The 14,076-nt window shown below is 36.6% G+C and overlaps 1 protein-coding gene across 1 annotated transcript in view; it reads right to left on the bottom strand.

Annotated features, from left to right (window-relative positions):
• Scin (scinderin) overlaps window positions 1-14,076 on the bottom strand; it is a 75,148-nt gene that overhangs the window by 50,301 nt on the left and 10,771 nt on the right. Inside the window, exon 3 of the mRNA XM_015498109.2 lies at window positions 8,585-8,746. Within this exon, the coding sequence (XP_015353595.1) occupies window positions 8,585-8,746 (162 nt within the window). The remainder of the gene's footprint in view (window positions 1-8,584; window positions 8,747-14,076) is intronic.

Below are 14,076 nucleotides of genomic sequence, written 5' to 3'. Positions count from 1 at the left end.
CTTTGAGGAAGGAATATGAAAACTCCCTGTGAATATGGAAATATCCATTTCATTTGGAATGGAGTCCACTTGAATTTTGGCAGAAAGGGGTTTGATGTACATATTAGCCAGGCATACCCTCTCGCAGAAGTTTGTGGAACTATCATTAGCTCTTACTGAACAAACGATTACAGAAAAACAAAATTACTCCGCATAATTATTGGAAAAGGAAGAAAGAAGGGCAAAAAGACGCCCTGTTACTGGCCATTAGTCTGGTCTATCAGTAACAAGACATGAAAGCAAGCAAGTGACAATTAACAGAAACCACCACATTTGAGGAGGGGAGACCTATTATTGGCCTTGAAAACCAGAGGTTTCTAAGATTTCCTTTAAACCATGTGGTCAAAATTAATAAGTGAAACATCAAAGAGCAGCCAAACATCATTTGGGGACAGGAAATAAGAGCCCAAATAAAACAATGTTCAATGACGCCCTGAAAGGGAAACAGATTTCAGAAGCTGAGTTTATAGGGGCACCAAATCAGTCCATGAGATGTCAACCCCCAACACGCCCATAGAACTCGGCACTACTGCGCTGCCTTTTCATACTTTTCCAAGTTATTCACTATAAATACCTCTAAATTTTTTTAAAAGGAGAATGGAGCCTGGGCTGCTGCTTCTTCCTTGCTTTGTACTGTGTTTAGTTTTTTCATTAGCTCTAGTTAAAAAAAAAATACAGAAATTCATGAAGATATTCCTTTTGCCTAGAGGTTCTCTAAGCTTGAAGATGTTAATGACTCGTGAGATACCTCCAAGAATCTACCTTTTTCATTTTAAAGGTTTAAAACCTGACTTCCTTAGTTTTGGGATTAGTAAATCTTGTTTTTAGTTTCCTCAAAGGCAACTGAAATCAACATCCTTCGATGACACATGTATATATTTTTTAAATTATCTCTAAATGGAAGATGAACAGTGTGATGTGCAGGGCCACTGCAGGAACCACAGACCAGAAAGGAAGAAACTGCTTCTAAACTAGGGCAAAGCAGTGGAGAGAGAGAAATCAGGGGCTAAGTAGAAGAATACAGCGGCAGGATTGGTCAACAATGCCATCTGGCCATGCACCAGAAGGACAGGGAAAAGGGAAATGACTTAGACAAATTTGGCATGGCTGCTGGTAGTGATGCCACTCGCTGGCACCAGAGAGTAGGTAAAATTATGCCCTCTGTTCTAGTCAGAGTGTTCGACAAACCAAAGGTTTAGTCATACTTTATCAAAAGCCATTTCTGCCTGCCACCTACACTGGTGACTCAGCTATATAACTGAATGACATATTCTTCATGCATATGACCCTGAATAATCCAGCACCTTTAGACATTCCCTGTACGAAAGTAGTTCTCAATATTCATTGTACATTGGAATAAACCAGGGAGGCAGGGCTTAAAACTCGCCCACACCAAAGTCCCATCCCCAAACATTAAAAATCAGTATTTTTAGGGATCACATTACAAGAACAAGAATCATTATTTTAACCTCTTGGGGCTGGGGCTGTGACTTAGTGGTACAGCACTTGCCTAGCACGTGTGAGGCACTGGGTTCGATTCTCTCAGCACCACATATAAATAAGTAAAATAACTAAACAACAGCAACAACAAAAACAAAAACTAAAAAAAAAAAAAAAAAGTTAAAAAAGAATGTTGCAGTGAGTATTCTTATGTTTATCTTAAAAAATAAAACCTCTTTCCAATGACTCTAATATGAAGCATGACTGAGAATTAAAGCAGAAATCCTAGCACCCTGCATGCTGTCTATTGCTCTCATCCATTCTCTAACCTCAAGGCATGTGCACCCCTACTCCAGTGCCCTCACTCCCCCATTGCACTTTGTCACATTTGTGAATGTGGACGTGCCTCAAGCCATTCAACAGTATCCAGAGGGCAAAGGCTGCCTGCTCTTCACCCCTACACTCCATTCACCCAGCACATACTAAGCACACAATAAATTCCTCTTGGCCATATTTTTATTGCAGGGCACTTTAAACAGATTTAAGATTAGATTTATCCTTTCTTCTTATCTTATTGCCTCAAGGTTCTTCTCTTATAAATCTAGTGTTAGGCATTACTTTGGGGGTATGGACAAAGTTATCCAGCATGAAGATATATGGTTTGCTCAGTCTTCAGTTTAAATCAAGCATTTTCAATCACAGCAGAGACAAAACTCTGAAAACTGACATGGTTTTAAATTAAAAGAAACTTGATTTTGCTAGAGAAAAGCGTTTTCTCTGGTGCAGGCAGGTGGGGGGCATGAGAAGTGAGGATGCTGTCAAAGTTTGTTTTGCATATCAAGAAGCAGAGCCTTGGCCTTGGGTGCTAGAGCAAACTGTAGGAACCACAGATTAGGCAAGAATAGAAAAATTAGGTATGACTCGTTTGTCTGGTTGAAAAACAATAAAGAGGGAGATTAAGAAAACTAGGAAACCTGACCAGAGGCAATTAATCTTTGAGAAGAGGCTCAGAACACTTTTTTTCCAAATCACTTTTTGATTTGTCATAACCAGGGTTTAAATAAGTATCTGTCAAAAGTCCATGCTTAGTCCCCAAGTATTGAAAGTGGTGGAGTCTTTAAAAGTTTAAAAGTCTTCTGGTTATATGGGGGTGTACCTTGAAGGAGATATTCAGAGTCCAGTCTTTCATCTTCCTCTCTTTTTTTCTTCCCACCTGCTGTGAGGCAAGCAGCTTCCTCTGCCACACATTTCTGCCATGATATGCTGCCTCACAACAGGCCCCAAAGCAACTGACCCAACGAAACATGGACTGAAACCTCTGAAACTGTAAGGTAAAATAAACTTTTGCTCTTTTTAATTTGATTATGTCAGGTATTTTGTTATAGTAGCACAAAACTGATCAATACATTCATAGAGTCATCCATGAGTCTGAAAATTAGAGCAGAAATGACTATGAACAGTTCTCCAGACCACAGTGAGAACATAATGTCCTATCTCTCCAGTATGGCATGAGAAAAACAAAGAGTTCCCGAGAAGAGTACAATGTGGCTCCAAGAACCAGAAAGGGTCTTGCTTTCCCTTGATGTGAGGGTATGATAACATCAGAAGACCAAACTTAGGCCAAGCCTATTCTCTAGCAAATGTCTTGAGAAAAGAGGCCAAAGCCCAAGAATGAATGGCATGGCTGAGCTTCAATGAAGACTACAGGTAAATGAAGGTAAATTAGATTCGTACTTCCATCCTCAACCTCAACCCCTATACCCAGGCCATAATATTATATAAATATCCCTAGTACCTAAGGAATAGAAAAGGTGACTAGTGGCGTAAGTCTGAATTGCTTTAAGTGGTTAACAAAATTCATCTTAATAAGACAAAAATCACTTTTATTTCCAACTCTCCTATGGTACTAGGAGCTTGTGAATAGGGCCAGGTTGAGTTACAGAAGGAAAAAGAAAATCACATTTCTGGACATAGCACTATGTGAGACTAGTATGTTTTATTCCAGATAGACACGCATTTGTTGGCTTTAAGTCTGGGCTTTACACGAGGAACAAAATGAGTGAGACACTAGGTGCATGATAGTGTGAGAAATGCTGAGAGCCAATCTCTGTTCCGTGACAATAAAGGGGTGGAATGTAGGACAGGAAAAGCAGAAGAGGAAGAGGTCAGAGAACAAACTGTGAACAAGGCGACATGGGAGTTGAGTATCGTAGCATAAGATGAGAATGGATGTTTGCTGGAGAAGGGAGTCACAGAGAGGAGAGGGTTCTGGGCAAAGGAAACCATCCTGGAGAGCAAAGGCACAGTGACTGGAGGGAATGTGTCGTGCATGGGGCACTGAGACATATCAGCAGCCATAAAGGGCATGGAAAGGACCAGAGGTGTTAGGAGGCAGAATCGACCAGGACAGCCAGTAACTGAATGTGGAACTCCCGGGAGAAATTATCAGGATGACTCCTGGATGGGAGTCTGAGGGGCTAAGTGAGTGGAGGTTCTGTTAACAAGGCAAGGACAATAAGAGGAGAATTGGTTTGAAATGTGAGTGAAGACGATGAACTTCCTTTTCTCGTTGAGTTTGAAGTTCTCATGATGAACAGAAGCCGAATATCTCATAGGCAGCCTGAAATACTGACCTTGAGCTCAGGCAAGAGGTCAGAGCTGGACTATGAAACTGAGGCTTACCAGTGGATAGTAGTGAACATTTTGGGTGAGGATGAGTTTTTTTCTTTTTTTTTTTTTTTCAGGAAAATTTATAAAGAAGAGACAGTCATTAAACCCAGACTGCTTTTAAAATATACTGGAGGGGGTGGGTAAGCCATGCAAAGAAGAAAGCAGGGCCTCAAAGGGAGGAGGACAGGAAAGCCAGGAAAGGTGAAGAGCTGAAGACAGGTAGAAGCTAGTGTCGGATGCAGCACGAGGATCAAATGGACCATTAGATCAAGATGTCCACTGGTCATTCATGCCCCATGGCAAAAATCAGTTTCCAAAGAATGGTGGGAGTGAAAGCCAGACATGTGGGTTAAAGACTGGTGAATGAGGAAGTAGAGGCTGCTTTTTCAAAGCAACATGACTGAACAGTGGGGGAGGGGTGATAGATTATAAATAGCCAGGAGAGGAGGCGAAGCTGCATGACTGACCAAACCAGTTACCAGTTAACAAGGAAACAGAACAGGCAGAATATCAGGATCAGTAACTCACGACAGGAACTCCTACTCCTATTAGACCTAATTCTTCATCAGTGGCTTACTGACATACTTTTCTCTGAGTTTACACCAGATCTCAAACCTTGAGAATATGTGCTTTTTCCATTATCATTCATATTCTGTAGTTACTGGTGCTGGGTTATCATATTTTTTGCTGTAACTTTGTTAGTTAATTTATTATTTAATTTTTTACTAATAACTTGTATCTTTCTTTAAATTAGTGGGAAAATAAGGACTCACAAACTCACCAACATTAAAATGCATATTTCAAAATTACTTTTCCAAAGGTTCAGTAAATTATGAATGGCTGAGATCCAGCCATGCCCTATACTATTTTCAGATAACACACTAAAATAACATACATAAATCATTCTTTAAAACAATCATGATTTTCTTAACCTTCACACTGATTAAACTGATAATTTTACAGTCTCATACCTCAGGGTGAGGGGGTGAGAGGGAATCTCTACTGTAGTCTAAAACCCTACAAGAGAGCAAATGTTTGTAAGGCATATGAAAAAAGCATAGTGGGGCTGGGGATGTGGCTCAAGCGGTAGCGCACTTAACTGGCATGCGTTCGGCCCGGGTTCAATCCTCAGCACCACAAACAAACAAAAATGTTGTGTCTGCCGAAAACTAAAATAAATAAATATTAAAATTCTCTCTCTCTCTCTTTAAAAAAAAAAAGAAAAAAGCATAGTAATCATGACCATTTGTCATAAAAGCTGACATCCTTAAACATTCTCAAAATGTGGAATTTAAATTATACCTATAATCTTAGTTTTGGGTCAGCTGGTTTGAGCTGGGTGATGGCTTTGAACATTTAATTAATCTATATTTTTCATACCTGGGTAATAAAACAAGTTAACAGTTAACAAGGAAACATAACATGCAGAATATCATAACCAATATGCATAGGCTCCATTTTGTGTCCCCTGATGCAGAAGGTGGTCTTTAAATAATCAACTCAATGACTGTTAAAATATTATAGTTCAGAAAATTGTTGTTCCTTATACTTCTTTGTTTACTGTGGCAAAATCCAAAAATAAAATTATTGATAATCACAAGATCTTATCACCAGTTAGAAACTTTTGGCAACGTATCGGCCCGCTAAAAGTTAATAATGTGGGCATTTCTTCCAGTGTAATAGGTATCCAGGGCTTGATTCCTATCAGGGTTTCTATCCCTTTAGAGTATAGGAAACTTCCATGACATAAGAAACAACTAAACACAAAAACTTTGGTAACAAAATCATTCCAAATATCTCTTCTACAAGGTCTGCAAGGAGAAAAGCTGAGTTATTAAATATAATTAATTATATAAAGATAATTTACTATTAAATAAATGAATGCCCTTGAACCTTATAATAAAGACTGTCTCTTTATATGAGCCTGGATTTGTGGGTCATTACTCCCACAAGTTGAAACTACCTATGGGAAGAGAGATGTGTCACTAGAACCACAAGCCACCTACCACAACATCCAATTATTTGTCCCATGTGGAAATTCAATATTTGTGGTACAAAATAATCAATGATTTAATGAATTCTTCGACTTTCAATAGAATCTCCACCAAATTAGGTATCATCAATTCCTAATTCAGCAAATTCTGAAATTCTGTTATCCCAAGCCATCTAAAATATATCTAGTTTACTTGGATAGTGAAGAGAATATGATCTAGGGCTAGAACAACCCAGGTCCCTACCCAAGTCAACCCTTAGCTGCTATGAATGCGAGTGCCTTGCACACATCTTCACAGACTTCGGTTTCCCTTTCAAAACTGAAATGATAACTGCCATTTCCCAGATGTGACTGTGCATCAGTTGAGTCTGAATCACAGTCAGCTAAGGCCAAAAGTAGCATTAAAAACCAGATTTAAGAGGTTAAAAAAAAAATGAGGAAACAAAGTCTCCAGAGGTTAATGATTTGCCCAAGATCAAATCATAGAGAGTTGGAAAGCTGAATTGGAAGCTATTCATGATAATTAAATAGATTATTGCATTTGTATAATAATTGCATTAGACATAAAAAGGTTTTTAGGAAAGAATTACTTTCAATCAATATCAGTGATAAATTCCATTATCATTGGAAAGTGTCCCATTTGTTTAGAGATCTTAGAAATTACCCATTCAGATATCCACCTGTAAAGGATGAGAACATCAGAGCACAGTAACTTAAATGAGAACTGAGGTCTCATCTTTTTTTAAATGTCATTTTATATGTAAAAACATTCCATAAATTATAAAAGGCTTTAAAATGTAAGTGGTATAAATAGAAGTTAAGATAAATAATTACTGTGCATAGCTTTTGAAAGACTGCTGTAATTAATTGCTTTGGAATTATGTGGGTTACTGATACTTGTGGCCATTTTTTTTGCATTATTTATTTTTGGTGTGAGATAATAAAAGAGTAGGATAGTAGGCTGTTTTTGTCTAGATCTGAAGATCAGGACTAAGATGATTAATTAGTTTTTGAAGTTGAAAAGGACTTTCTCCTGAAATTTAATGTAGGATTCAGGGCAAAAGTACTGTCATTTTACAGAGTAGGTGTCTAAATACAACACTGAGAATTATAGTCTGCCATAAATATTATTGAGAGCTCAAAGGTACATAAAATCTGGTATGACCCTAGCAGTAATAAAACTACAGATGCATTCTAACTTAAGGAAATTGATGACATTTATACCTTGGGAGTATTTTTTATTTATAAAATTAACACATGTCTGTACTCTTGCCAGATTCAAACTGGTTAATTAGAACTTGACCAGAGAGCTCCATTTGGAGCCTCTTTAGGGTCCCTCGTCTATGCATACTGAATAAATTCCTTTGGCTTCTGTCTGTTGCTTTATCCCAAAATACTTCCCAAGGAGATGCAGTAAATTAAAATAAGAATCAGATATACCTAGAGTCAAATTCTTGCTTTACCATTTACTGGCTGTGCACCCTTGAGCAAGATCCACAGACAGTCCAAACCTCAAGTAACTGAAGAAATACAGGCTAAGTCAGAACTCCATATAATGTTTGGTCCCACAATTTAAGACCAGACTATGAGAATGTTGATGTGACTGGTGCTGAGAATGCTGACCACAAGGAGAAAGAGAGGAAATCATAGACAGGCTCCAAGCTTCTCTGTGTTGCCTTGGCAACATTGATTTTCAGTGGTAAGGAATGCCCTTTAGAAACCTTACAAAGTTTTGAAGACACATTTCAATCCTATCTACTAGAGTCTAATATAAGCCATTGAATAATACTTCTTCCCCATGATGAAAATGATTAATAAGTATCCTTGACACTAGACGGGCCCCTCTTCCTGGAAGAAAATATGTTGGATGCCATTGAACATGCCAAGAAGATACCTATTATTTGTGCCTGTTCCTTTTCTTCTAGTAACCCTAAGGTATTTGAAAGCATGAAAGAGTATGGTGTGTATGTGTTTGTGTATGTATGTATACATGTTAAAACGGTCCTCCAAAATTCTTCAGCAGGCTGTTTAGTCACCTATCCCCAGTTTAAATTCTAGAACCTTCAATTGCTTAGGGAATCATTCCTCCCTACCCCCCCCCCCACAAGCCACATTTTCCCACACAATTAAAGACAAAAATAATTACTGGAAGCTCTGTTCAGAATGAAGGGGAAATGTAATCAAAAATTATTCAATTTCTCTTCTATGGTAGGAAGAACTAAATCACTTTTGTAAACCTACCAAAGAACATAAAAACTTTGAAGTTTCACTTTATGTGCCATTTAAATATTTGCCCATTACACATACGATCGCATCTCACGTAAACATGACCTCTTTCCAATCATGTACAAAAAGTGATTATTTCCAATGACATGTACATCCGATGTGATCTAAAGACAGTTTGCTTCCCTGTAGATGTCTGTGTGTGTACATGAAACTTACTGCGCCCAGGTCGATGATGAAGCAGTCGCCCTTGTTGAAACTGTTCCAGCTGAGGGGAACTTCTGTGGCCCTGACCACTCTCCGGCCCTTCACGTGCAGGAGCCTCTCCGCTGACAGGTCGTTGGTAAGAACGTGATTTAGTCCAGATGCCACACCTCCAGCCTGATCAGTGGGAGGAAGACACAACACAAAACAGAGAAAAGTGGTGAGGCTGCTAACTAGTCAGGGCAAGGCATAAGACCACTGGTGTTTGTGCCCACCTGTGCCTGAAGGACCAGGAGAAAATAGCCACATAAGTCCATGTAAAGAGTTAAATAAGGAGAGAGTTCCTTGGTAAATCAACAGGTTTGTTTGTTGGTTTGCTCTGTTTGTTCTTCCTGTTTTAGAAACTCTATTTAAAAACCACAAGTATTTACTGAGAACCTTCAGGGAAGAAAACCCCAGATGCATTAACTAAAAGAAAGGGTGGTAGTTCTTGTCCCTCAGGAATGAGTGATTCCCAAATCATTAATCAGTGAAAAGGCAAAATAATAATAATAATAATAATAATAATACTTGAAGGAAGAAGGCAACAGAAGGCTGGAAAAGTCAGAGGGAACAGGCACAGATGACAGTGGCAGAGAACAAGTACCCCACATTAGGACATGGTTGCAGTTAGGACGGAGAAGGGGAGTAGGATCCAGCCAGGGATGTGCTGCTTCTATGCAGAGAGCATCCTTGTTTTTATGTTAAAATATCAAAGATCTTCTTCATTTTCTGGCAAAGAAAGCTTATCCAATATGCTAAGACTGAATATTTTTACCTTAAGTTAGGAGAGATACACTATCTGATTGCACATCCCCAACCAAAACAAAACAACAGGACACCACTGGATTTGGGAGATGCTAAAGAAAAAAACTTATACTGTATCAACTACATCTTCTTGCATTATTCACAATCATCATTTCATTTACCTTTTTATTTTTTAATTAAATGTTAGGAACCATATTTACTTCCAGAATTAATTATGAAGTAATGTGCATAATTAAGAGGCATCATAAACGATAGATTGCAGACTTCCCACAATAGTCAAAAAAAATTGGCTATATTAAGTAATCTATAGAAGAGTCTAATTTTCAAATTTATCATATAAACATATACAGTAAATCCAAAATAAGGGACTAAGTTGCATATGTAGTCACTGGCATATTCTTTAAATTTACATATACTTTAAATTTCTACCATTCTCCAAGAATAGGCCCTCATAAATAGAAAAGTTTTATTGGAATAGGTTAAATGTTGAGTCAGGACAATTATAACCTCAAATTTTTTTAAAAAATCATAATATCCTAGTCCCTAATTTTGCAAGATTGTAACATTTCTTGACTGAATAAATTAAGTGTTATATAACAAAATAAATACAAGTTTTCACCTACACATTATTGTTTATGGCCATTTTGGTTTTTTAAATAATAAAATTCATTGTGACCTAAGTTTAAAAAATAGAAAAGAATACTATGATCTGAAAAAAAAAATGTTATAAAATATAGAGCAGACTTAGACTGAGAATACACCCATAATATTCAGGCTAAACTCAGGGTGAATCATAAGTGATGTGTAATCTAAAAATTTGCTATTATTTTTAAAAATAATCTTGTCTCTAATATTTAATGCTACAAAGGCACAAAGGAAAAAATCATGCCATATATATATATATATATATATATATATATATATATATAATCTGTGTCAGACAGTAATTCCATGAATACTGCTTGAATTAATGCTAGAAACTTCCAATCCTTTTCTGCTTTCATGAGTCAAAATTAAAGCAGAGTGGATGACCCTCCATATCAATGGTACCATAAACACAGGTTTGCCAGCTGACAGATGTCTGATGGTCCCTGTTTACAATCATGGCTGAGAGTGGCATCTTGCTGAGCTTGAGAAAAGTATGTTAATCAGAAATTTAATAAAAGGGAGCAGTGGTAAGTAATAGGCCTCTATAACACGTTCCCAGGCTCCCAAAAGACCTCAGCAAGAAATGACACAAGTCAACAAAATGAGACGGGAAGATGATCTTAGCATTTTCTAACTCAATTTACATTGCATATAGCAACTTCATATGATTTCTGTAGCCTAGGTAATGGCAGACTTTGTCAAGTTTTACCCAGTCCAAATAAACAATAAACTTTTCCAGAAGGTAGTCTTCAATTAAAAGTTTTTCCTGGCATATGAATCATTGGCTTATTTTGAGAGCATCCTAGTATAATGATTACTAGCTTTTAAGCACTGAAGTCACATGGTCACACAGGCACATACTAGATACAAAACCTTGGTAAGCCTCTTTGAGCTTTGCTTTATCTTAAAAGGGAAGTTATAATAGAAACTGTACCATATAAAAATTTATATTAAATTAGACAATATACAAAAAATGATTAACCTATTCCTGTAGCTTGCAACTAATAATGGGATGAAATTCAGCGTGACATAACTATCTTCTAGGTGGTTATCTCTGCTTCCACATTTCCTATCAAGTATTGCTGCAACTGCATATATTCCACATGTACAATGTCACTACTGATAAAATAGTCAACTGCTTTTCTTGCTGATAAATTTGACCTCCATTTGCAGACATCCTCTTTCTGAAAAATGCTAATCTGTGGTGGCTTGAATTATTAGAAGCTAAGTATCCTATAACTATAAAATTACTTTTATCAGGTCTACTTTTGAATATATATCCAGAAGTTTTATTTTCCAATGTCAATGGCCAATAGGACTAATAATGTCCTAAATCTTTATTGATTATGTATTGTTTAGATGTTTTATTATTTAATTTAATCTTTAATCCTTACAACACCTGGATGAGGAAGCTGTTATTATGCCCATTGTACATTCAAGGGAATCTAAGACAGAAACCTTAAGTGTTTGCCCTAAGGCAAACAAGTCATTTGGAAGAAATGGGTTCACAACTAAGACAATGCTACAGCACCTGCTCTTAGTAACTACAAGTCCTTGCTTATTTCAAAAGTTGGGTTCATTAACATGATGGAAGTTTCAGAATCATTTGACATAAACTAGAGGAACTCATATGAATTAAATAAAATGGATGTAATAGTCTCACTTTTGGAGTCATTTTGAAATAATGATTTCAAAAGAGATAAAAGAACTTACAAATATGTAAAGAAGAACTCAAACTATCACTATTTGCTGATGACATGATTCTATATCTAGAAGATCCAAAAATTCCAATAGAAAACTTCTAGAACTAATAAATGAATTCATCAAAGTAGCAGGATATAAAATCAACACCCATAAATCAAATGCATTCCTATATATCAGCGATGAATCCACTGAAAGAGAAATTAGGAAAACTACCCCATTTACAATAGCCTCAAAAATAAAATACCTACAAATCCACCTAACAAAAGAGGTGAAAGAACTCTAAAATGAAAACTACAGAACACTAAAGAAAGAAATTGAAGAAAACCTCAGAAGATGGAAAGATCTCTTATGCTCCTGGATAGGCAGAATGAATATTGTCAAAATGGCCACACTACCAAAAGCACTATACAAATTTAATGCAATTCCTAATAAAATCTAAAATCCCAATGACATTCTTCATAGAATTAGAAAAGGCAATCATAAAATTTATTTGGAAAATAAGAGACCCAGGATAGCTAAAGCAAGAAAAGTGAAGCAGGAGGCATCACAATATCAGACCTTAAACTATACTACAAGTAACAAAAATAGCATGGTATTGGCACCAAAATAGACTTGTAGACCAATGGTACTACAGAATAGAGGACACAGAGACAAATCCACATAAATACAGTTATGTCATACTAGACAAAGGTGCCAAAAACATTCACTGGAGAAAAGATAGCCTATTCAACAAATGATGCTGGCAAAACTGTAAATCCATATGTAGCAAAATGACATTAAGCCTCTATATCTCACCCTGCACAAAAATCAACTCAAAGTGGACCAAAGACTTAGGTACCAGAACCTGTACCTAACAGAAGAAAAAGTAGGCCCAAATTTTCACCGTGTCGACCTAGGATCTGACTTCCTTAGCAAGACTCCTAAAGCGCAAGAAGTAAAATCAAGGATCAATAAATAGGATGGATTCAACTTCACGAACACTTAAAGAATGGAGCTTTCACAGTAAATTTAAATAAGGAGGGAGAGACAGGTTTTAAAAATCAAACCACTACACTAGTATGGCAATATGTAAATCAATGGATGTGTAACTGATGTGATTCTGCAATCTGTATACGGGGTAAAAATGGGAGTTCATAACCCACTTGAATCAAAGTGTGAAATATGATATATCAAGAACTATGTAATGTTTTGAACAACCAACAATAAAAATTTAAAAAAAAATAGGATGGATTCAAATCAAAAAGCTTCTTCCCAGCAAAGGAAACAATAATGTGAGGAGAGAGCCTACAGATCAGGAGAAAATCTTTACCACATACACCTCCAATAAAGCATTAATCTCTAGGATATATAAAGAACTCAAAAAATTTAACACCAAAAAACAAATAACCCAATCAGTAAATGGGCTAAGGACCTGAAAAGACACTTCACAGAAGAAGAAACACAAATGATCAACAAATATATGAAAAAGTGTTCAACAATTAAAGAAAAGCAAATCAAAACTACTGTAAGATTTTATTTCACTCCTATCAGAATGGCAAACATCAAGAATACCAGCAATAATAAATGTTGGCAAGGATGTGGGAAAAAAGGTACATTCATACATTGCTGGTGGGACTACAAATTGGTGCAACCACTATAGAAAGTAGTATGAAGATTCCTCAGAAAACTTGGAATGGAAACACTACAACCCAGCTATCCCACTCCTTGGTTTATACCCAAAGGACTTAAAATCAGCATAAGATAGTAATGCAGACACGTCAATGTTTATAGCAGCTCAATTAACAATAGCTAAACTATGGAACCAACCTGGGTGTCCCTCAACAGATTAATGGATAAAGAAACTGTGGTATATATACACAATGGATTATTACTCAGCTTTAAAGAAGAATAAAATTATGGCATTTGCTGGTAAATGAATGGAGTTGGAGAATATCATGCTAAGCAAAATAAGCCAATCCCAAAGAACCAAAGGCCGAATGTTTTCTCTAATATGCAGATGCTAATTCACAATAAGGCAGGGGTGGGGGGGGTACTAGAGAAGAATAGCATTACCTTAGATTAGGTGGAGGGAAATGAAGGGAGGGGAGGGGAGGGGATGTGGGGATAGGAAAGATAGTAGAATGAGACAGACGTTATTACTGTATATATATATTATATTGGTCATGCAGTTATATATATATAACTGCATGACCAATATAATTCTACAGCATGTACACTCAGAAAAATGAGAAATTATATCCCATCTATGTATGATATATCAGAGTACATAAATGCATTCTTCTGTCATGTATAACTAATTAAAACAAATTAAAAAATTATAATCCAAAAAAAGAGATAAAAGAACTTAT

The sequence above is a fragment of the Marmota marmota genome, unplaced genomic scaffold (genome assembly GCF_001458135.2).
Source record: "Marmota marmota marmota unplaced genomic scaffold, marMar, whole genome shotgun sequence".
NCBI classification, from domain to species: Eukaryota; Metazoa; Chordata; class Mammalia; order Rodentia; family Sciuridae; genus Marmota; species Marmota marmota.
Note: the sequence above shows the minus strand (reverse complement) of the source record. Positions and strands in the feature narration are given on the sequence as shown.